The sequence below is a fragment of the Platalea leucorodia genome (assembly GCF_965183815.1).
Source record: "Platalea leucorodia genome assembly, chromosome: 8".
NCBI classification, from domain to species: domain Eukaryota; kingdom Metazoa; phylum Chordata; class Aves; order Pelecaniformes; family Threskiornithidae; genus Platalea; species Platalea leucorodia.
Window position 1 is genome coordinate 19118106 of NC_138830.1, and position 22177 is coordinate 19140282.

The 22177-nt window shown below is 40.8% G+C and overlaps 1 protein-coding gene across 1 annotated transcript in view; it reads left to right on the top strand.

Moving 5' to 3' along the window:
* The window catches only part of SPHKAP (SPHK1 interactor, AKAP domain containing), a gene marked incomplete at both ends in the record, with an annotated part of 106068 nt that extends 86975 nt beyond the window's left edge, over positions 1–19093 (top strand). Inside the window, 8 exons of the mRNA XM_082319554.1 lie at positions 1000–1134; positions 4139–4394; positions 4678–8404; positions 11869–12048; positions 13923–14009; positions 15977–16029; positions 16114–16298; positions 18950–19093. Of these exons, the coding sequence (XP_082175680.1) occupies positions 1000–1134; positions 4139–4394; positions 4678–8404; positions 11869–12048; positions 13923–14009; positions 15977–16029; positions 16114–16298; positions 18950–19093 (4767 nt within the window). The remainder of the gene's footprint in view (positions 1–999; positions 1135–4138; positions 4395–4677; positions 8405–11868; positions 12049–13922; positions 14010–15976; positions 16030–16113; positions 16299–18949) is intronic.
* Positions 19094–22177: the final 3084 nt, after the last annotated feature.

A 22177-nucleotide genomic window follows, 5' to 3' on the forward strand; every position in this document is an offset into this window, starting at 1 on the left:
AAGCTTATTATTTTGAAGATGAAAAGGAAAAAGTGAAGTATCATTGAATTGCATAGTAACTAAAGCATACAGCTGGGTGCCCGAGATCTGCACTCCCTTAATGGCTTTGCCATTTGATGGACTGTGTTAGTGCATAAAACGGAGGTGGTATTTACTCCCTCTCTAAGGGGTCATTCTTGATTCCCTGTTCATGAAGCAAGCACACCGAGATCCTTGGCAGAAAAGAACTGCAAGCACTCTTAGAGTAGGTATTGTCCTTTGGCCTGGCCTTTGTACACGAATGAGTCCAGATGTCTGCTGCACACCACTGGGGGCTCCTAGCAGTATCGCAATACAAACCTCCTATGTTACATAGCATCGTTGATGTTGCGACTATTACCGCTTTTCGCTCTAGCAAATACATAACAGGTAGAAAATTATTTTACCATTACAAATGAAAGCTCATGAAAGCGTCTAGTGGAAGAGCAAAGAAATACAGATTTCATCTGTGTATTATTCCAGGTTTAGTATTGCATCAATTTGATGAGCAATTTCCAGCTAACTTTCTCTTCGGTTTCTTGCTTGTCATATGCCTGGAGGAAAACTGGAAGATTTTCCCTGTTCTCATTACCATACTTACTGAATCTTTTCTGGTTTAGACAATAACAGACACAGTGTTCTCAGTCTCTTAGGAACTCACTTGTAATAGGAAGGCCAAACATTTAGATGCACAAATACAATCAAGCTGTTTAGCACATGACAATGTAAGGGATGACAGATTGCCCTGCTGGACAGTTGTGCAGAAGTTTATACTGTCACTGTTGTCTTGCCTAGTGGCTCAAAAGAAAGAATGTGCATTTTAATGCTGCCAGTTCTATTTTTAATTGACTCAAAGTAGTAAGTTCAAGTAAGCTTTCTAAAGGGATTCCTATAAGTGGTATTTCATGTTGATATTTATGAATTTAACTGTGCAACTCAGACTTCATTACCTGAGAGCAAAATCTATCTTTCATACTACAGAGGCTGATCAGCGTCTCTCCAAATCTCCCCAAACTCATCAGTTCGATGAATGTACAGCCACCAAAGGAAAATGAAATAGTCCTGCTGAGTGGATTAGCATCAGGAAACCTTCAGGCTGATTATGAAGTTCCCCAGGTAGGAATCAAACTCATCTTTAAGATCACATCACACCTGTGAAGGATGGAATTTGGAAAATGGAAAAAAGGAAGCTGAAAGCAAAGACCTTGCACCAGTTTAAGAGATGAGTGGGAGTTTGCAAACATAAAAAATAAATCTGTCTAACAGAAGTCTGTTAAGTGTGTGGCGGGGGGAGTGACACAAAGATAGGAGAGAGATCCTGCTATTCCCTCTAGATCCTGCGGATGTCTGGGTTGCAGCTGATAATGCATTAAGCCATATTAGCGGTTGATCCTTCAGGGAAGGCAGGCATTGGTGGCAGAGATGATTCATAAGCCCAGATTTCAAGAGCAGCAGGAGTCAGAAGGGCAGCACAGAGGAGGGAAAGGAAAGATGTAACTCTTTTTCTGTGCAAATAGCTAGATCAGGGCACAGCTCCTACAGACTGCCGTTCAAGTGAAGTCTTGCTACTTCCCACTTTTGTTCCCGATCCATCTTCTCCCACGCGTGCACCTCGGAAAAGGGCTGAAGACAGGATTTGAAGATCCTAGAGGCTACTGTAAGCCTTAGTGTGACAATGGAAAATACCAAGCTACATTAACCGTACCAGAGCTGATTCCTCATTTAGCTTCTGTCAACTTAAAAAGTAATTAATGCATTAATTAGAACTTAACATTTAAGGGAGCTAAAGGCAAAGTTAGCATGCTAAGTCCTTCACTCCCATTATTGCCAATGAAATGTTCCCTATCTGTGATCTGGAGGCCAAGAATTCCTCTTACTGGCACCACGTAGAGAAAGGAAGCAAACGATAACATTTGCTTAAAGGCATTTTAATACACAAGTTCCAGAAGCTTAACTCCTTATTGTAATAAAAAGCTTTTTCTTCCTTTCCATTTTTATTGTACTTTCATTATGCCTGTTCATGTCTGTGTAAAGAAAGAGAATGAAAAATGCTTCAGTATTTTTTGGCCTGATTCTGATCTCATTTGGCCAGGCATGAATTGGAAACAAATTCATTAAAACTGCAGAGCTATCCTGGAGTACAAAACTGTCTCAGCAAACTTAAAACACGAACAGATATCTCCAGTTTTCTCTGCTGCAGAAAGAAAAAAAGAAACAGAAAACTTTTTTTTTTTCCACTGAAATTAATTTGTGTCCAAAGTCTTCACGAAGCAGGCCCTGGAACAGCTGTATTGCAAAGATCATTGAATTTTATGTTATACCAATAAGCTGATCTTTAAAGAGAGAAATTTCCTGGTTACTGAGCTTTCTTGCCACTTGTGACTAATGGCTGAATTTAGAAAGATTTAAAAAAATAAAAGCACAAGCCTGTGGTGGGAGCAGTGGAGCTCCAAACTACACTTTCCTGGGGGGAAGCCACTGCAATACACACAAGGATATTTCAAGGTCCAAACAAGATGACTGAAGTACCCAAGTCATCCCCATCTCCGGAAGACTGCAGCCATTGAGACTGGCAGCCTTCTCAGAGAGAGTGCAGGCAAGAGACAAATAAGAACTAACCTAAATTTCTGTCTTGTGAGTAAAGCTTTGCATTGAGACTGGGTGAGATTTATTGGCCAGATAAGCACATGCTATGTTCGTCCTTACATTTGTTTGGCTTTCCAGAGAATTGCATTTGTAAGGAGACTTGCGTAGTTTTCATACAAGGATTTTTATTCTGCTCCCCCTCAGCCCTTTTCACAAGTACAACCCTGCAAACTGTGGACTGGAGAAACAGCAGGGGAACGTTTGATCTAAGGCTGCATCTGTTTTTAATAACATTTTTCACAATACGGTGTATTCTCATCTGATTCAGCAACAATTTCTTAGCAGCTAGTTAAAAAAAATAATCTATCTGTTCTGTTTTACTTTTAACACACTAATTTGTCTGGTTTTCTGTTCAGACACATTTTTTAGGTGGAAAGGAAGAGCAAGTTAATAAAACATGCTATTCCAACATAATGCTCATCCCACTCCCTTTATTACTAGATATTTGCTTTGCATTCACACTCCAAAGATCTAGGGTGGGGTTACATTATGCTAGATACTGTGTGAATGCACAGGGGGTCCAGGGCACCTCTTGCACAGCTTAGAATCTACCACCTCGATCCAGAGTTGGTTCCTATCAAGCTGGCTCCTTCCTGGGGGCCTGGAGTTAAAGCACAAGATCACAAGCTGCAAAAGCTTGGCTTTGCTTCAGAGTACATCCATACCACAAACGTAGTCCCATGCAGAGATATCAACTTAGCTCTGTGGTTGTATAAATATCCAGCAGTTTTAATATCAATAAAATGAGGATAACAAGAGTTCCTTTCTTTCAGTTTCTGTCCAACTTTCAACTTAATTGTACAGCTTCTGTGGGTAAGACAGTTTTATATAAAGGCACATCACAGTGCACAGTAGAGCCCCACTTCCAGTGGGAGGTTATACTGGTCTGAAATAATGGGGCTTTGGGCAAATGAGAGGACGAAGAGCAAAGAAACAAAATAAAACACTATTTTAAAACAGTCTGTAAGAACATCTAAAGGTGACCTGCTCTTAACGATATCGCCAGCCAGTATTTACAGGGCTGCCTTCAAACAAGCGTTGCAACAGAAATTATCCTAAAAACGAATTCATGCCCACAAACAATTCCCTCAAAAGACAGGTGATACTTGGTGGTGTGAGGCCATTAATAACAGTATGTCAGATGGCTAACTCTGACATGGCTAAAAGCAAATCAGTCTCTGTCATTAAAACAAGAAGTTGATTGAAAACAAACAACTTGATAATTTCAACAAAATGAAGATGCCCCTGTGATACAGCTGGGTTCTCTACTGAAACGCTTGTATAACAAAAGCTGTCAGTCCAAGCGGTCTTACTTTGGCATATATGTAACTGCACACTGTGTTACAAACATCTAAATGACAAATTGTACTGCATCTTTGCAACAGAACGTTCCTGAGATATTTATAGAGAGGGAAGATTGAAAGAAGTTTTCTTTTTTAATTAAATAACTATTTGAGATTCTTCTCCCCTCTAGTGTCCTTGGCTGGCAGATGTCTGCTTGGTTCAGTGTGCGAGGGGGGACAGGAAAAACAGCGCAAGCTGCATCATTTTTGAAATAAACAAGTTTCTGATTGGACTTGAGCTCGTTCAGGAGAGACAGCTGCAGATAGAAACTCATGTCTTAAAGCCTGAGGATGACACAAACTGCTCAGTGTCCTCAATAGAAGAAGATTTCCTCACAGCGTCTGAGCACCTCGAGGATGACAACGAGGCTGATGAATATAAAACTGGTAAAAGCAACGGGACTGAGCATAATTCTGCTATTGTTCGTACTGCAAAACAGCCATGGCAATGCTCACAGAAATTGCACTTGATGTTAATTCATGCATATATTTATTTGTAATTTAGAAAATGGACAGCCATTCATTTTTTAAATTGTTATTTGAAGACAAGGATACATGGTTGTGCAGTAGTTTTACAGAGCAGCAATGTGTTACATAGTTGTGCAGCTGTTTTCTTTTTAAAGTTATAGGGTACTCTGCAAAAACTCATTTCTTATTTTTCTTTTAATAGGTCATGAAAAATTAAGTGTTTCAGAACCATCTTCAGATGTCAAAAAAAATAAAGGAAAGGGATTTGAAAATCTCCACTACAGAAAAGCCAGGTTGCCATTCATTCTTGAAGGGAACGGCATTAATAAAGATAACGCAGCTACTAGAGTCTCTGAAGCTGTGAATGTTGTGGCTGAAGATGGCATCTTACAACCTGAAGATAAGTCAGACCAGGAAATACTGTGGCAGAAGGAATTAGCTGGAAGAGCTACTTCATCCGGTAGTACTACTAATTTGACTAATGAGGTTGAAAATTCCTGCTCAGTGCACATGTTAGAAGATGTGTCTTTAACCAAAATGGCTAAAGAGGAGCTGGGGCCTCTGTATGACCCAACAGCGAAACACAACACTAAGACAGATGGAGAAGATTGTGCAGGTATCAGGAAAACTGATCCTCCCTCACAAAATGAGCAGGCGACTACAGGTCAGTATGCCACAAATTTGGCAGAATCTGTTCTGCAAGATGCGTTCATTAGACTGTCACAGTCTCAACCCACTTTTAGTGAGGAGGCTGCAGTCAGCATCTCCATAGGAAGCTCCTGTAAGTCAGAAGACGTATCTGCTTCCCGATCATGGAATGAACTTCCAAAGATTGTCATAGTGCAAAGTCCAGACAGTTCTGAGAATGTATCTGACTGGCCAGGGTCTACCTTCCCCAACCTGTGCCACTGGACTGAATCAGAAAGTTCTGCTGAAGTTTCAGATTACTTTGAGGAAGAACATTCAAACGGACATGGCCAGAGCGCACTGGAAGTGGCTCTGGCTTGTGCAGCCACTGTTATTGGAACCATTTCCAGTCCCCAAGCTGCAGAGAAATTTAGACGGGATCAAGAAGCCATAGACTCTCAAAGCAGAGCAGTTGATAATGAAGAGCTACACACAGCATCTTCACAGCTACTCGATGACTGTGCTGGCACAGAATATTCATTTCCATCTGCGCTGTGTGGCATGACTCAAGTAGCAAGTGCTGTAGCCGTCTGTGGTCTGGGGGAAACAAAGGAAGAGAAGTACCCTGCAACTTCGAGTGGACTTCTGTCTGCTGCCCAGACATCTGCAGCCATTACTCTTCATTGTAGCATAGCTATAGGAAGCAGCATGGAGAAGCTAAATGATAGCATTGCAGAGGCACTTCTCAAAGAGGCATCGACCATTTTGACAAAACCCAACACATACAAAAATGTAGGGCATTTTATGGAATCCATAAATGGAAAAATTATTGAAACAGCAGCAAGGCCACGGATTCCACACACTGATGAAGTAATCAGGGATGAACTGGCACAAAACTTATCCAATATCATTCTACGACATTCTATTGAAGAGGTTAGGAAGAAGAGACAGCTACACCCCCATTCAGAAAACGGCTCAAGTACACAAGACATTTTCATGGAGACTGCAAACGAGTTGCTTTTTAATGTAATATATTTCACTTGCAAGAAGATGAATGACATAAGACAGGTTGAAGAGTGTTCTCCTCTCTTTTCCGAGGGCACAAAAGTGGAGAAAGTAACAAGAGCAGAAGGATGGCCAACACAGATAACAGCACTTGAAACTTCGCACAGCCCCCTTGATCACTCCACTGTTAAGCCATTTGGTGCTAGCAAAGATCTTGGAAATGTCACAAACACTAGGAAAAGTAATATGAAAGATGTAAATAGCAAGGAAAGTGCCACACTGAATTCAGAACCAACAAGTAGAGCTACAGGGCATAATGCACTTGTTGCAAAAACATCTCCCAAGAAAAGATACCTGAAAAGAACCTCACGAGACTGTTACAAATCCCCAAATCAAAGTAACAATCATCAGAAGAAGAAAGACTACAGATCATTTTCAGACAGAGAAAATCCCTTTGCAAACAATGAATGCAGGCATGGCGTCCAAGAACAGCGGTCTTCCAGTGCCACCACAAATGCAGAAAACCAGGCCAAGCACAAGTGTGATGCTGTGCTAAATAACGATGTTCAGGTTAGCTTGTCTTTGTTAGGAAATCATGTCTTGCTTCCTTCTCAGCCTGTACTACAGGTGAAACATTCAGGGGACAAATATTGTATAACAGATTTTGCAGAAGAATTGGCAGAAACAGTTGTCTCTATGGCAACAGAAATAGCTGCCATTTGTCTTGAAAATTCAAATGGAAAGCAACCCTGGTTCTGTGCATGGAAGAGAGGCAATGAATATCTGGTGACCCAGAGTTTATCATGCAGAACCATGAAAAGGAAAAAGGAAACCCATGGTAATGGGTCAGTTGTTCGGAAGCACAGGGCACCTAGACTTAGTGAGATCAAAAGAAAAACAGATGAGCACCCTGAGCTAAAGGAAAGATTGATGAATCGGGTAGTCGATGAATCTATAAACCTTGAGGACACACCAGATTCAGTCAATATCTTTGCAAATGAAGTGGCCGCCAAGATCATGAACCTCACCGAACTCTCTGTGGTTGATAGCATCTGGCAAGGTCCAAACCACCCCAGGAACAGGCTGCACTGTGAAAGATGGAGCCGAGCCAAGGCCTCAAGCTGTGAGAGCATACCGGAGGAGGACTCAGATTCCAAAGCCTCTTTCAATACCCTAGGCCTAATGAACACCTTTGGTCAGCCTGTGAGCCAGACAAGTTCTGTCTCAAAGCAGTCTAGTTGTGAAAGCATTACAGATGAATTTTCAAGATTTATGGTGAATCAGATGGAAAATGAAGGAAGAGGTTTTGATTTATTACTGGATTACTACGCAGGAAAAAATGCAAAAAACATCTTAACTTCTGCTTTGCAACAGGTAGCCAAGAAAAATGGTCATCTTAATGTAAGACCAAGTTGCCCATCCAAACAGTCCAGCACAGAAAGCATAACAGAAGAATTTTATAGGTATATGCTAAGAGAAATAGAAAAGGAAAATAAAGATAACTTATCTTCCCCTCGGAATTCCAAGGACTGGTGCGGCAGTTTGCTACCACCCTCTCTACGATCACCTTTTTGCTTTAGGCAATCATCAATGCCTGACAGCAGATCATCAGGCTCTAGGCTAACAGTTAACGTCCCAGTGAAGGCAAATTCATTAGATGGATTTGCCCACCATCACCAAGATTCCTTAAGTGTACAGCCAGTCAGTACCGTGGCTTCTTCAGGTCTTTGCAAGTCTGACTCATGCCTGTACCAAAGATGCAAGACTGACCAGATAACAGATATGTTGATTCACGAGACATGGGCAAGTTCTATTGAATCTCTAATGCGCAAGAACAAAATCATAGCAGGTGAGGCAGAGGCTGCAGAGGCAGACCAGTTTCACAGTGATTCCCCACCACATGTGGAACAATATGCAAACAGACTGGCTGCAAATATTGTTGAAAGTGGTAAAAATTTAATTGTTGTCCAGCAGGATTCCTTTGATTATACAAGCCGAGAACATGTGCTGGAAAGCAAACATCCCCAAAGCGCAACTCAGATTCAATCAAAACCCGAAGGGGATGGAGTAAATTTGCATGAGAAAAAAGAGCATAAGAGCAGCCCTGGATGCCTCCCTGCAGGTCAGCGCAGGGAAGTGCCTTTAATTCAGATAGAAACCGATCAACGAGATGAGCCAGATAAAGACTCAGAGTCCTTAACTTCAAGTGGCCCCTCTGGAAAGGAGCATCAAAACAAAGAAAAGCCTCCAGAAGCTTTTGATGGGAAACACATGGTTTCCGGTTCCCTACTAAATAGGTGAGTGACAAAACAGCAAATCAGCATGTTGCTTTGGCATTTGTTTTAATTTCCCAGTAAAAATTACTTTGATAAATGAAGAAGATAAGAAGAGAAGCACTTTTAAAGAAATAAACAGGTTAAGTTCTGACTACAGGTTTCTAATGGCATAAAATCACCCAATCATATCTCACAGTGCCAATTTCTAGAGCAAACTTACATTGCGTATGACCATTCAAATCTAATACTGCACAGACAACTGAGTTTTCCCTCTACAGATATTTAAGTCTTTCTTTAAGAAATATGGACAAAGTTTGAACTTTCATTTAGTGATGACTGATATCTCAATTAAAAAACAAAAAAAAAAATCAGTGTTAGTGTAAAACAGAAGATAGCAGAATTGGACCTGTAGTTCTCTGCTATGCTTGTTCATATAACAAATGCTTTGTGTACCTGGAAACAAGACCAGACTTCTGAGAGCTTGAAGTTCAGCTTTGTGTTTGCAGTCTGGAGCCGAAAGTAATAAAAATTCTTTAGTGGAGGAAATAAAATAGTAATTAAAACACCCCTCACCTCCTGTGGTTCAAGACTTCTCTGGTAGAATTGAGATAAGAGATATCTTTTAGATAAAAGAATAAAATTTCATTTTATTTTAATTTAATTTCATAGAGTTTATACAACAGCTTACCACCCTCTCCTCACAGCTGTACTCCTTTTATTGAGAAATCTGCAACTTGCTTTAGTTAAGGCAAAGTGTAAACCCAGTATGAGAATGCAGTGCCAATGTAGAGGATTGCTGTGGATGCTATAAGGTTAAGAGCAAGGCTCTCCCTCAAGGCACTGCCTATTTTTAACTATACTTCTTCATCATATCTGTTACTTTAATGGTATCTAAATTGCCAATCACTTGGAGTGTTGCAGCACCCCATTATCTCAGAGTGCTAGAAAGAGTGCAGATGCTAGTGTTAGAAACCATTTCGTAGCTCATTTCATTCTAGGCAGTGCTCTGTTTTGGCTTTTGACAAAGCTCTGCTTGAACTGAGAAAGCATGTACTTTCCTGTGTTATGGTAGCAATTAGGTGGATAATTATCATAGTGTCGCTATTCTTTCATACTGACTCTCCTCCACTAACCTTCCTCTTCCTTCGAATGCAACCCACTTTTAATAAGATACATTTCGAAATCTACCTATTTGGAATCTTGACTGTTTGAAAATGAAGTTATTTTCGCACAGTTTGTGAGCCCTTTAATAACAACTTTTCCTCTGCCTTTGATGCAGAGTTCCCGAAGCGGCTATGGGAGGTTTAAAGCGATAGGATTTGTTGGGCAGAATTAGTATCCAGAGGCTACACCTACAGGAGCATTGTGGTTCAGCGATGCAGTGCAGTTCTGAATCGACTTGTCTCCTTTTCCATGCATCGACTCTGTTTGCAGCATGCAATGCATATTTCTTTTAAAGGAATCTCAACTAGAAGCTGCACAAGTGTGTACCAGATGTGCTCGTACCCCTACTGGGAAGGCAAAGCTTCCAGTGGTTCTTCACATGGATTTGAACCACTTGCGGCATGGCTGCATGGGCCAAGTCTAGGCTGATGTAAAAACATAAATATATATATAACGTAGTTATAAAAGCGTCAGCACCAATTGCTTTGATCCACTCCTACCGCATGAAGTCACTTGCTAGTGTAGATACAGGCACTCCAGGCAAAATATCAAGCAGACATACAGTCAATTAGGAGGGAGCTGGGGGGGTGGGGAAAGCCATGCAGGCCTGGGAAAGAGGTCTTCAGCAAGGCAAATCAGTTGTTTCTTGTACATAGGCAGTGCAACAGACCCAGTCCTGTCACAGATACACAGAAACCGTTCCACCTGACTGTTCAGAAGCAGGGAACTGTCAGTTCAAAGCATCGCTAGTCTGAGAGGTAATTGCATAATGAATCAAACAAACCCCAAAATGCCAAGTAACAACGCCCATGAAAATCTCTCATGTTTTGGACTGAATATTAGGTGCTACCTGCCCTGTATTAAAAATCTGAATAACACCGCTACCCTGCGACCTGGCTGCTCAGTGCCTTCATGTTACTGCAGATGATGAGTTTTGTACCTGAGGGGTCAGGGATGACAGGCGTAGATATTTGACAGATGTTGACTGCCTGGCAGAGCAGAGGCCCTCAGGCAAACAAGTCCCTTTCTCCCTGTGCAGGAGGCTGCCTCTCTCTCTAGCATCCAGCAGTAATGCAGCAACTTCTCAGATGTCCCGAGAGTGAGAGCATGGCAAAAGGCGATATCCACAATGATATTGTCCCAGTATATTCTTAATCAAGTTAATTACTTGGGAGCAATAGAGTTTTTGGGGTGATCTCTTGCTCTAACTGAAGACAGGGCGCCCCAGCCATAACTATAGATAAAAGTCTGAAGGCAAGAACTTCTCTAGAGGGATCCTGCAGAGGGTTGCCATCACATTGCTTTAATCACAAAGCTGCAAATGCAGACCATCCAGTAAATACAATAAAACTACAGTTCTGCTTTAATTGTTATTCTGGCACTGCAGTGATGTAATTAATTCTTTCTTATCATCCAAAAAGAGGGGGGTTGGGTTATTACATACTTTTCTGACTGCATATCAAAAGTCCCACGGTAAGACTCACAAAGTCCAGTTTGGCTCTGAAAAGTTACTGTAAATATAGTTTTTATTTTTTTGGTTTTGTGTGTGTTTGTGGGAGTCTGTATATATATGTGTCATATAAATATGTGTGTGCGACATATGTCAAGTGTGCAGAATTATAAAGTATTTTTCCCTTAACCCTGTATTTTCTAAACTCAGTCTGGGCTCCATATTCAGCCTGGTTTCTGACTACCTACTGCACACCTACCTAGAAAAACAATACTTTGTCCTTCCCCAACCTAAGCAGCAAAGATCCTAAGCAGCACAGAAGGCTAAGAGTCATTAGTGAGTCACAACCCACAATACTTTCCTACTTTTACTTCTAGACCTCTTTTGGATCTACAATGCTAACAGAGTAGAAAACCCTGGCAAGAAACTTATTCACCCATTAGTACGACAGGGATTTAGTGCCAATATATACTTCCAAGAAATGCTGTCATTCTGCACAAACGTAAATCACATATTTCAACCACTGTTTGGCTGAAGCGCATTAAGCAATAGGCCTATACAGTGAGCAGTTCTTTTTGTACATGTAAAATCTTTTTGCACAAGTGAAACCTTTTCTATGCGTATTTCAGCATAAGGCTTACTTTGGTTTGTGTTTGTTTATAGCAGTCATAAGAAGATCCTTTTTTAAGAGCATCTCAGACCATATGTTCAACTGGACTTCATGTATAAATTATAAGCTTGTCCAGTCTCTTGCATCTGTATAATTTTGCAGCTTGGTTGACTTTAATGAGAAGCGTTGCCTGAAGATTGGTGGCACCAGTTTGTTTGCCTATATTACAATATCAATGTGCCTTCCTTATCACCCTACCAGCAACAGTCCTCAGAGCAGACCGGATGCTGAAATCGTAGGAGAGACAAAAACAGCTGAAGAATTTCCAAACCATCTCAGCAGCAGTGAAGAAAGCACTGGCAGTTGGTCCCAGCTAGCTAACGATGAGGACAATCCTGACGACACAAGTAGCTACTTACAGCTCAGCGAGCGATCCCTGAGGTACCCATATCGTCTGTTCTCAGTGTACAATATGGTCTAATCAACCAAGCCAATGATTTGGCTACCATGCATCAGGAATGAGGGTCAACAGCTTGAGCTTTATTCAGAATACTGTAAAGAAAGCCTAATGACAGAGTTCCTCTCTTTATTTTTAAAAAAGGGGAAAAAAATTAGCCACATTCTGGTTCTCAGCCAGGTCTTTTTATTATTGGTGAGCAGCTAGATTCAGACACAGAAAAAATTTCCTGGCACCACTCAAGTGCCTCAGTCCTACAACGAAAGGGCCATCGGACAAGCTACTTGCTACGGTCTTTCCTTTGATTTATTTGCTACTATTTGCATAATGTTTATTTTGGCATCTCCTTAGCTGAGACTGATGATGCTGCTATTCCCACTGGGTATCTGTGCACTGAGAGCAGAGACAGAGCCCAGATCTGCTTAGACTGGCACAGGGGAGCAGATCAACAGAGAATAACTGAGTTCCCCCCGAGTCGGCGTAAATTCCAGAGCTCCCATTGCAATGTGCTGCTTTTTGTTCCTACTCAAGTCAGGACATGTGTTTAAAGATAAAGCGACGTTAGTTTGACTTAAGCCCTTTCACGAATTCAAATTGAGCAAGGTTTTTTCTTCACATGGTCTTAGATTAGATTTTAAAATATTGTCAAGTAATTACATCTCTCTCTTGGGTATTAGGACGACAAGGAGGGAAGACAGTATTGGTAATGAAGCAAGGAAGAGAAAGAGGCTCTGTCAGAGAGCACTGTTGGCTAGTTGAAAAAATACTGAACAAAACTTGTCTGTCAGTGCGGGTGAACATTCGTCCCATTATTAAAGTATCAACCTTTGACAAAGTCCTTGGGCTGAGAGCGCTAATGTATTGTGTCTTTCGGCTCTGCATTGAAACAGAAATTGCTACAGCAAGTCTGAATGCATGGCGTGCTGACACTGACTCAGAAAAACCTGATGGGGAAAGGAACTGTCTAGTCAATTCTTCTAACATAAGGAAAAATACTATTCGTTGCTTTTGCAGTAAAAATTAAGAGGTTCAAGGTGATTGGCCACACAGAACTTGTTTGTGCTAATTGACTTGCAGCCAGCAAATTCACATCCTGTTCATCAGACTATTGTGATATCTGCATAGACATTCACTGCCAAATTTATAATGATGTTATAAAGTGAACTGGTACTATTTTTTCCAAATATTCTGATGAAATACTTCATTCTTGTGAAGAAGCCAAAGAGAATACTTCTACGTATTACAGGTCCCAGTGAGCACTGGCTTTAATTAAAATCTCGGTCTCTCGGAGTAGTCAGAAACATCAGGGGCCATCACTGTACCTGTGGGTTCCATCAGATCCCCGGTAGTATTTGGGGTATGATGTAATAACACTGAAACTACTGCTGCTTATAGGCATGGAGTCACCCAGCAGGTAAGTAGTGTGATGGGAACAAAATGCCTTGCTATAGCTCAGATTCAGAGGTACCTGAATCTCTGCAGGTTTTTTCCAGGACATCTCCGGACCTGATAGTACTTCTTTTCAAGGACTCATGCAGACTGTTTTTTTGTTTGAGGCCACACGTGCATTGCATAAGCCATTCACAAGAAGATAGTCCACTTTTTTATTTTCTCCAGTTTACAGCATCACTTGATAAATGCTCCATCTAGAACTATTTTAATAAAAGCCTCATTATTTTGAGCAGATCAGTGTGCTTCTTTCTGGGAATCACTTGCTGAGCACAACTGATTTTGTGGAACTCTGCATAACATGGGGCAGCCTCCTCACTTTGCTTTGTACATAAATAAATTTTAAAAAGATGTATGGAGACATGTTCAGTGCAGCTTGGCACTAATATTTAAACTTTTGCTTTGTCAGCAATGGCAACAGCAGCACAACTAGCAGTCTTGGCATTATGGACCTGGAAATTTATCAGGATAACGTGCCATCTTCTCCTATGATTAAGTAAGTAGTCACTGAAGTGAGACTTGATGTTTAGTCTAATTTTAACTGCAAATAGTGTACGCCACCTAAAATGTGCCAAGCCCTGCTTTGCACCTGCTGCTGAGCCTGCCATTAGTTTCAGAAAAAAGCACATGCAGTTGTCTGTGCAGAGTGACAGCACTGGGCAGTGACAGATTACAGGAAAGCCCGCCCAGGTGGACCTCTCCAGAGAATATGGACCCACCAACCTCTCTGCCTAAAGAGAGTTTTCTGCGGTATCAGTTTCCCATTGTGCGAACTTTCTTCTCCAAATAATTTCAAATATTATCAAATCTTTAATAGCAAATAAGGATCAATTAAAGTCAAAGGAAAAAAATATGATAACATTCTTTCCAAAAGTAATAATAATTTGGCCCAAAGTACATCTTACCTGTTGTTTCTGGGCATGTTTCTACTGAGCATGCAATAAAATGATCAAGAGATGTGCAAGTACCTGCCTAAAGATTCTAGGACCCTGAAACCCGGTGTAACCCACCAACCGGTGAATGCCACGATGCACTCAGGGCATGGCCATTGCAGAAGTGTACGGACTGTACATCATGCATTGAACACAGGACTTTGTGAAGTCACTGACATCAGAAAATCTTCCCAGCTCATTACCAGACTATACTACCACTGTCTTGCTTTCAAGAGGCTCTTTTTTTGTAACATGTCTGGGCATTCCTGTTTCTGTAGAGTTACATGCATTCACCCAGCTGCCGATTCGGAGACTAACCTTGTGAAAATATTCCCATCTTCACAGTAGGCAGTGATACCTCCTCCACACATTCCTAAGGATGGCCCCTCTCCCTTTTATTTCTGAGGACCAAAGGGATACATTTCTGACTCCCCTTGTTAGCCTTCAGGGGTTGTTCTCAGGTGTTAGCCAATAGGCGTGAGAAGTTTGTACTTCCACAAATCAAAGTCAAGGCACGGAATACATCTGCTGTTCAAACAGAAAACTGGGAAAAAATCCGATATTAAACACCTATGATTCTAAGTCATGACAAACTATGTGTTGCATGCTGCCATGTTATCCTTTCCTCTCACATCTTGCCGTAACCACTGCACGAGTATATATAATCTTGACTCTTGGAAGCCTTGGGGGAGATTCTGAAATCCTGTGAACGAGGGTGGTAAGAGTAGCGTCCTCCCATGCTAGAAACAAAATCTTACACTTGCAGCATTCCCCAGCTGAGGACAGAATGGGACAGTCTGGAAATGTGTACTGTGCGTGCTGTCCCTCCAGGAGCAACGAAGCAAATGCAATAGCTGTGACATCAATAGTGAATTTGCAGTCTCCTGCCACACGTACACAAACATAGATATTATGTTCAGAAATGGAAGCTGAAGCAGCGACCACATGCCAGGAGTTTGCTTCCTGTAGTTTAATGAGAAAGAAATGGTACATAAGAAATGAAGAACTTTGGAAATTTTTGCAAGATGTAAACAGAATTTATCCAAAGAGCTAATATATTTAAAACCAGCAGTAGTTGAAGTCATAGATAGTTACGATTGTATTTAACTATAAAAGATTAAACTAGAAAGCAGGGCTGGAACAGATTCAGCCAGGGAGCATAGCACTGCAAAATGCGGACATTGGAAGTTCAGTATTTCCCCCCAGGTTATGAGACTTGCTGGGTCTTACCATAATGTCATTTGCTTGTCCTTACGTAAACTGTAAAGATACACAGATCCTGGTAAAATGTAATACACAGTGCAACCAGTACACGTACTCCATCCTGTTACAGGAATAATGCTGCAATTCCCATAGCTTTTCCTGATTTACAGATTAAATAACATTCCTCATTTTATTATTTCATCCTATGTAACTTTTTCCTCGCAGTTTTCTAGGTCTTACATTGGGGGAGAAGTTTATCCATCACGAAGCAATGTTGTAGACTGTTCCTAAATATCACTAATAAACTTTGTTGTTGTTTGTTTCTAAGTGAATTAGTAGAAGAAAAGGTTTTCCTTAAAGAACAGACAGAAAATACAGAGGGTAAGTTGAACCATATCAATTAAAGCATAAAATTTGAGGTTAACACAAGTAATTGCACAGTAACTGTTGGGATTATTTTTCCAGAAAGTACTTCTGGGCTTTCAGTGGGAACAGCCAATTGTCAAAAGGACCTACTGGTGATAAACTTTGATCTGGAACCCGAGTGCCCGGATGCGGAGCTGCGAGCCACCCTGCAGTGGATAGCCGCTTCTGAACTTGGAATTCCAACCATCTATTTTAAGAAATCTCAGGAAAACAGAATTGAAAAGGTAGTATTGACAGAATTGGGCATACTATTAATTCACTTTAATCACAGTACCAGTTATGATTTATTGAGGTTACTGAGCTTAAAAGCTGATGCAAGAACATTATTACAGCAAGGTGGCAATGCTACTGTTTATTACAGAAAGGGAGGAGAGGATTAAATGTGTCAGAATTTAAGGTACGTGAAAGAAGACATTTAGTAGTATGTCCATGGCACAAAAAATAGTATTACCATGCGACCTTCTCCAAAGCCTCTATAACATGCTTTGATGAATCTGCTTACTTTTTCGTATCAATGATGCATTAAGTATCAATGCCTGAGGCAGAATTAACAGAAAGTGTCCTTTATGTGGCTGCATTTGAAGGGTTGCAGGTGGCTAACATGGAGTTTAAACATGTAGCTTAAAAAAATAAAGATGACTCGAGTGTAGACATCACACATACAAAGTCCTGCTACCCGCTGACAGTAAGAGCTGACCATGACGTGAGACATAAGTTGTACTTAAGATTTTCAGCTTTGACATTCCTTAGTCCTTGTGCAGGTTCTGTCTTGCCTGCAACACTGATTAGGGCAGCCTCAGGCAGGTCTGGACTTGTGCATGGCTGTTCATAAATTGCTACACCTGAGGATACAGCGGGGTACCGCAGGGCCCTGACAGTTCCTCCTACATTTATGCGAGAGCTATCATGGCCAAGTGCACTGGCTTTATGGTCACTTTGTGCTGGCAGAAAAAGATTGCTGCTCACCAAGGAATGGGCCCACTGCTCAAATGTACAGAAGAGAGTAACTGCAAAATAAAGATAACCTATATTAGCTCAGGTTCGGTGTCTCACATACCAAGACTACAAGGCTTCTGCACCAGAGCTGATCAAAAGCTCAGAGGATAGGCAGGATGGACCTCTCTGTGTAGGCATATCCTTATATGATTACTACCCTGAGAGACAGTTTTAGCCCAGGCAGGGACCAACCAGTGCTTCCAGTGGAGCCATATTTGCATTCACACATCTGTTACTTGGAAAATTAGACTGACTGATTGGAATATTTTGCACCGTTGTATGGAAATTATGAAGCACCTCCCCTGGCTTAGCAATAAAAGCGTGCTACGTGTGCCAGTACTCTTCTGCTCCTGCTCAGGTGTAGCGTAGCCTCTGCCAACCACCATTTTGAAAGCAGAAATCTGTTTCCAGAGGGAGGCAGACAGACACAGACTACCAGAACTGCGAAACCTTCTGAGGTATTAGTCCAAGCCGGAGCACCAAGAGCAACGCTGCAGTCCAAAATGGCCACAAGTGCAGACCGTTTCTGTTCCTGAATGATTAGTTAGTGCTCCACTGCAGACACCACCAAATCCCACCTACAGCATTTCAGGAATAACCAAACCAGCCCCTTTTCCAAGGTCAGCAAGAACGGCTCAAACTTCAAGGCTTACGACATGTCACAGTATTCAAATAAATTAATGAAAAAAGTGTTACAAATCAGTATTTTGGTCTTTTAAAATAATGTCTATGGGAAGATCATTTTGAGTAGCAGAGATATTGTTTGATTTTCTTGAGCACATGCATTTAGGAATCATAAACATAATTTAAAATGCATTCAGCAGCAACAGTCCAAATTGCGTCTAATTAAAGAAACAGCTGTCAGCTTTACCCATGTGCTTTGGCAAACAGTTAATTCAATTGCAAAAATACACTAGAGAATAATGAAGCACATCCTGCCTACAACAGTGCTCTTGGAAATCGCGTGCCTATTAAATATCATTAAAATACATATTAAAAGTTTAGGCTTCAGTATGTAAATAGCAAACAGCTACGCTAACTAGACACACACAATATTTTCTTGTGTGGTTTAAAACTGGAAACGTAGAAGGAGCAAGCTAATTAGATATTGATTGTGAAATTCAAAGAAATGAAAAGCTTTGATTTTCATTTATGTGCTTCAGAAAAAAATGGGACCAGATGTATGACACTGTGAAGCCCATTATTAAGTACAAAGTGGACAAAATTCAGGATTTTTTACAGCTGCTTAAGAACATATATTTAACCTCTGGTTTATCTGGAAGTTAAGAAAAAAAAAAAAATCAAATATAGATCCTCTCCGTGATTCAACCACAATTGTGGCAAATGTCTTCATGTAACCAAAGTTTACCCAGAATCCCCTCTCACCAGTACTATGTGAGTATTTAAAATACTGTGGGATGTATATGTGGAAATACAGAAAATTAAGTATAAATGAAAATATAGGTAATGGTACTGAAGAGGTTGTTTGTTTGTTTTTTTTTCCTTTAAAATGGATAGTCACGCTTCCATTATTTTGACAGCAAGTTGTTGATAACAAGGAAAGTTGTGATCCTTTATCAAGCTGACTTTCACTGGTCTTACTTTCATTGCAATAAATAAGAAATAATTGATGAGAGCAGCTAATTTAGAAAATGTCATGAGATCCGACTGTCTTTAGGGAGCTGTGGAACTTCAGAAATGAAGTTTTATAAATAGAAAGAACCTTCCTGTTGCTGTGCGGTGAATTGTGTCTGCTCCCTCAGAGAGCAGTGCATTGAGAAAGGATGGTCTTACAGCAGTTTGTGTGTATTCATTTAACAAAACCTTAGCAAAACGTTAACCAAATCCTAAGCCTGTTTTGTTTTGTTTTCTTATTTAGTTTTTAGATGTTGTGCAATTAGTTCAACGGAAGTCCTGGAAAGTGGGGGATATCTTTCATGCCGTGGTGCAGTACTGCAAGCTCAGTGAGGAAGGCAGAGAGATGACACCAAGCCTGTTTGATTGGCTTCTTGAATTGGGTTAAGCAAGTTCACCTGTTCAGCATTTTTGTTTTATTCCAGTTTAAATAAGCAGTGGTTTGTGTAACACTCTGATTTCCGAACATCACTGAATAAAACAAGCAAAGATATACAAACTCTACAGAAACAGCACACATCTGTTCCACAACTGAACAAGGAGCAAAGTGAGCCCAAGGCGTATTGTATCTTTCTGTGCCATGAGGGAGTCTTGACTTATTGTGCTATAGGACGTACTGTACTGGGAGGGGATGGATTTTTAGCCTTCTGAATTAATGGACTACACAGTAAAGGCTTAATTAAGTATCTACTATGTTCCATTTTCATCAATTTGATTAAATCAACCAGCTAAAATGGGATAGTACACTAACATTCAGTTTTAAAACATCAATATTTGTACGGTTTAACTATTAGAACCAGAGTGTGTTCCAGGATGCCTAGAGACACCCATGTCCCTAGATAATTTTTTTTTTTTTTTTTTTTAAATAGCCATAGTCTGCTAAGGGGTAAAAACTTAAGAACTTTGCAGTTAGACCACACAATAAAAAGCTGCTGAAAACACATCTTAGTTTCTTTCCACGTGATTATTTCTCTTCCATAGCTGTTCCCCATTCCTGTCGTCTTCTCAAGGAACTAAAACCTAGACTCTTGGTTATTGCCCTTAAAAAAGTCATTCCTTTCCCTTGGAGGCAGCGCAGTTCAGTACCGCACTCCTGGTACGTCCCCGACCGCAGCTCTGCGAGCCGGGGCAGCGGGCTTCGGAGCCCCGGCCCACCACAGACCTGCCGCGTGACCTTGGGCGAGCCATGTCACCTCTGTGCCTCAGTGTCCCTACCTGGAAAGAGGGAGTAATGATAGTACATTTGTTACCTACAGTGCTTCTATTTGAGGCACTATGTAACACGCTACATATCAGTTAAAAGCAGTGAAAAAAAATGCTATTTTAATTTTAGTTTAATCAAATAAATTGTTAATAAGGTGAAGAAATGCATATCTGAAAAGAGTACCATCTCATCATTAAAATCTTAATTTTTCTAACTTACAGGAAAGCAAAATGATTATTAAAATTTCAGCAGACATACTTGTTCATTTTGGATATAAGTGTTTGGACTATATGTGATAGTTCACATTACTATAACATTTATATAAATGTTTGATAAGATATACTATGGTATCGTCTTGTTGAGATGATCTGTCAGTATCATGCACTTAATGATACGTTCTCTTGACTCTGCCAAAGAGATTGGCTTTGAATTTAAAGGTAAATATAACTTATCACATCACGGCTCTTCTGCGATTTGTTTCTTTGAAAATATTTATCTTTCATCTCTCCCTACCCAAATAGCATAATAGAAAACCTGCCTGCTTTTCCCAATAAAATATTTAAGAGATGATTTATTTTCCATATAACAGTATATGCTTCTGTAATATTTCTTGGGTAAAAAAATAAACGAACTATCCTTTTGCACTAAATATTTTTGAAAATTTTGAAGTAGTTTTAAATAATTTATGAAAAAGAGCCATATTCTCAATTTTATCTTTAAAACCATTCCTAAACTTGCATGATTGCATCACTCATTTGTTATGAAATACAAATTGTTAGTGAATCAAAATCTAACGTGGAACATTGAACAACATGAGCAATTCTACATCTGCTCTGCAGCATGCACAAAACAGCGAAGGTGGCTTTACCGTCAAGAGAAAGGTCGGTTTATCGCATGCGCTGAGCGTAACCGCGCAGTGACTGAGCCTGCTGCTGAGGATTGCCGAGCATCCCTAACTCCCACCAACATGAGCGGCAACTCTGAGTGCTCAGCATTTCTGAGGCTGAAAGTTAATAAAAAGCACCAAGTATTATAGACTTAAAGTGCTTTGTTTGAGTTAATAAATGGGAAAGTGTATTTATTTTTAAGCCAAATACAGTTAGTTGTCAGTATACCATTTTTTGCTGTGATAGAATAAATGTTTACTTATCCTACAAAGCACAACTATCACGACAGAGTTGTAACAGTGTGATGCAGTTTCTCTGTACAGTCGTTCTTAATGTTGCAATTTATTCAGAAATAAATTTGTGTTATAATGTGCGTCCTCTTTGCCTTCCTAAAAAGTTCATGGATGTGCTATGGGTTTTTTGACCTATTAAATAATATTTGCCTGCCGTCCCTGTAGCTTCCCAAAGCTCTGCTTCTGAATGAAAGATCTGACCCATGGCCCTAACCAAAACAAGTCAGAGGAAGCTCCAGGTCTTACCTCAGGGCCAAAGCTATGGCTTTACTCAGGTTCCACAATTCATTCAAGCGATGCAAGGCTAATCATGACATTCTTAGTACCACACTAAAATAAAGAGAAATTACATGTTCGTTGCTGAGAATTAACCCCAGAACAACTCCCAACGTGCCAAATCTCTATGAGGGCTCCCTCCAGCTGCTTGCAGTACCTGCAAAAGTGGGCAGGGGGGTGGGGAGAGAGAATTTCAGGAGTTTCTTCTGCTTGTATAAGTTTGCACAGATAATTACTGCCTAGGTGTAAAGGTATTTCTACTGCCAAACAGAAAAGGAAACCAACACTTAGCTGAGTGAATCAGAACAGGACTTGTCCACCGTTAAAAAAGGCTGAAAAAAATTAAAGTCAACTTTAATTACACATAAATGAGAACTTCATACCACATACAATTTTAGGTAAAAATCTCAGAGTAAATTATGTGCGGTTCAGCCTTTCTGTATACATGAGCATGATGCAGGTTGTTAATATCATGCGGGTGTGGAGAGGGTACGACCCAACAAATGAGACTCATACGAGCCAGATTCCAAGCAAACAAAAAGAGGTGACGCTTTATCAAACGAGAGGATGCAAAACTTCTACGCAGGTTCAAGCGGGAGCTGGATAAGGACTTGAAAGAGCTGCACCACAGCTTCCTAAATAAGACAAACCCTATGAGCCTGGGGAGGTGCCCTGGCCACCAGAGGCCACCCATGGGAGCAGCAGCCAGTTGCCTCAGCAGCTGCTGCGGCGCTGGGCCCAGCCAGGGCTGCCCCGCGCACTGCCGTACTCTGCCAGAAGGCTGCCGGGAAAGCTGCCTTCCACCCCGGTGC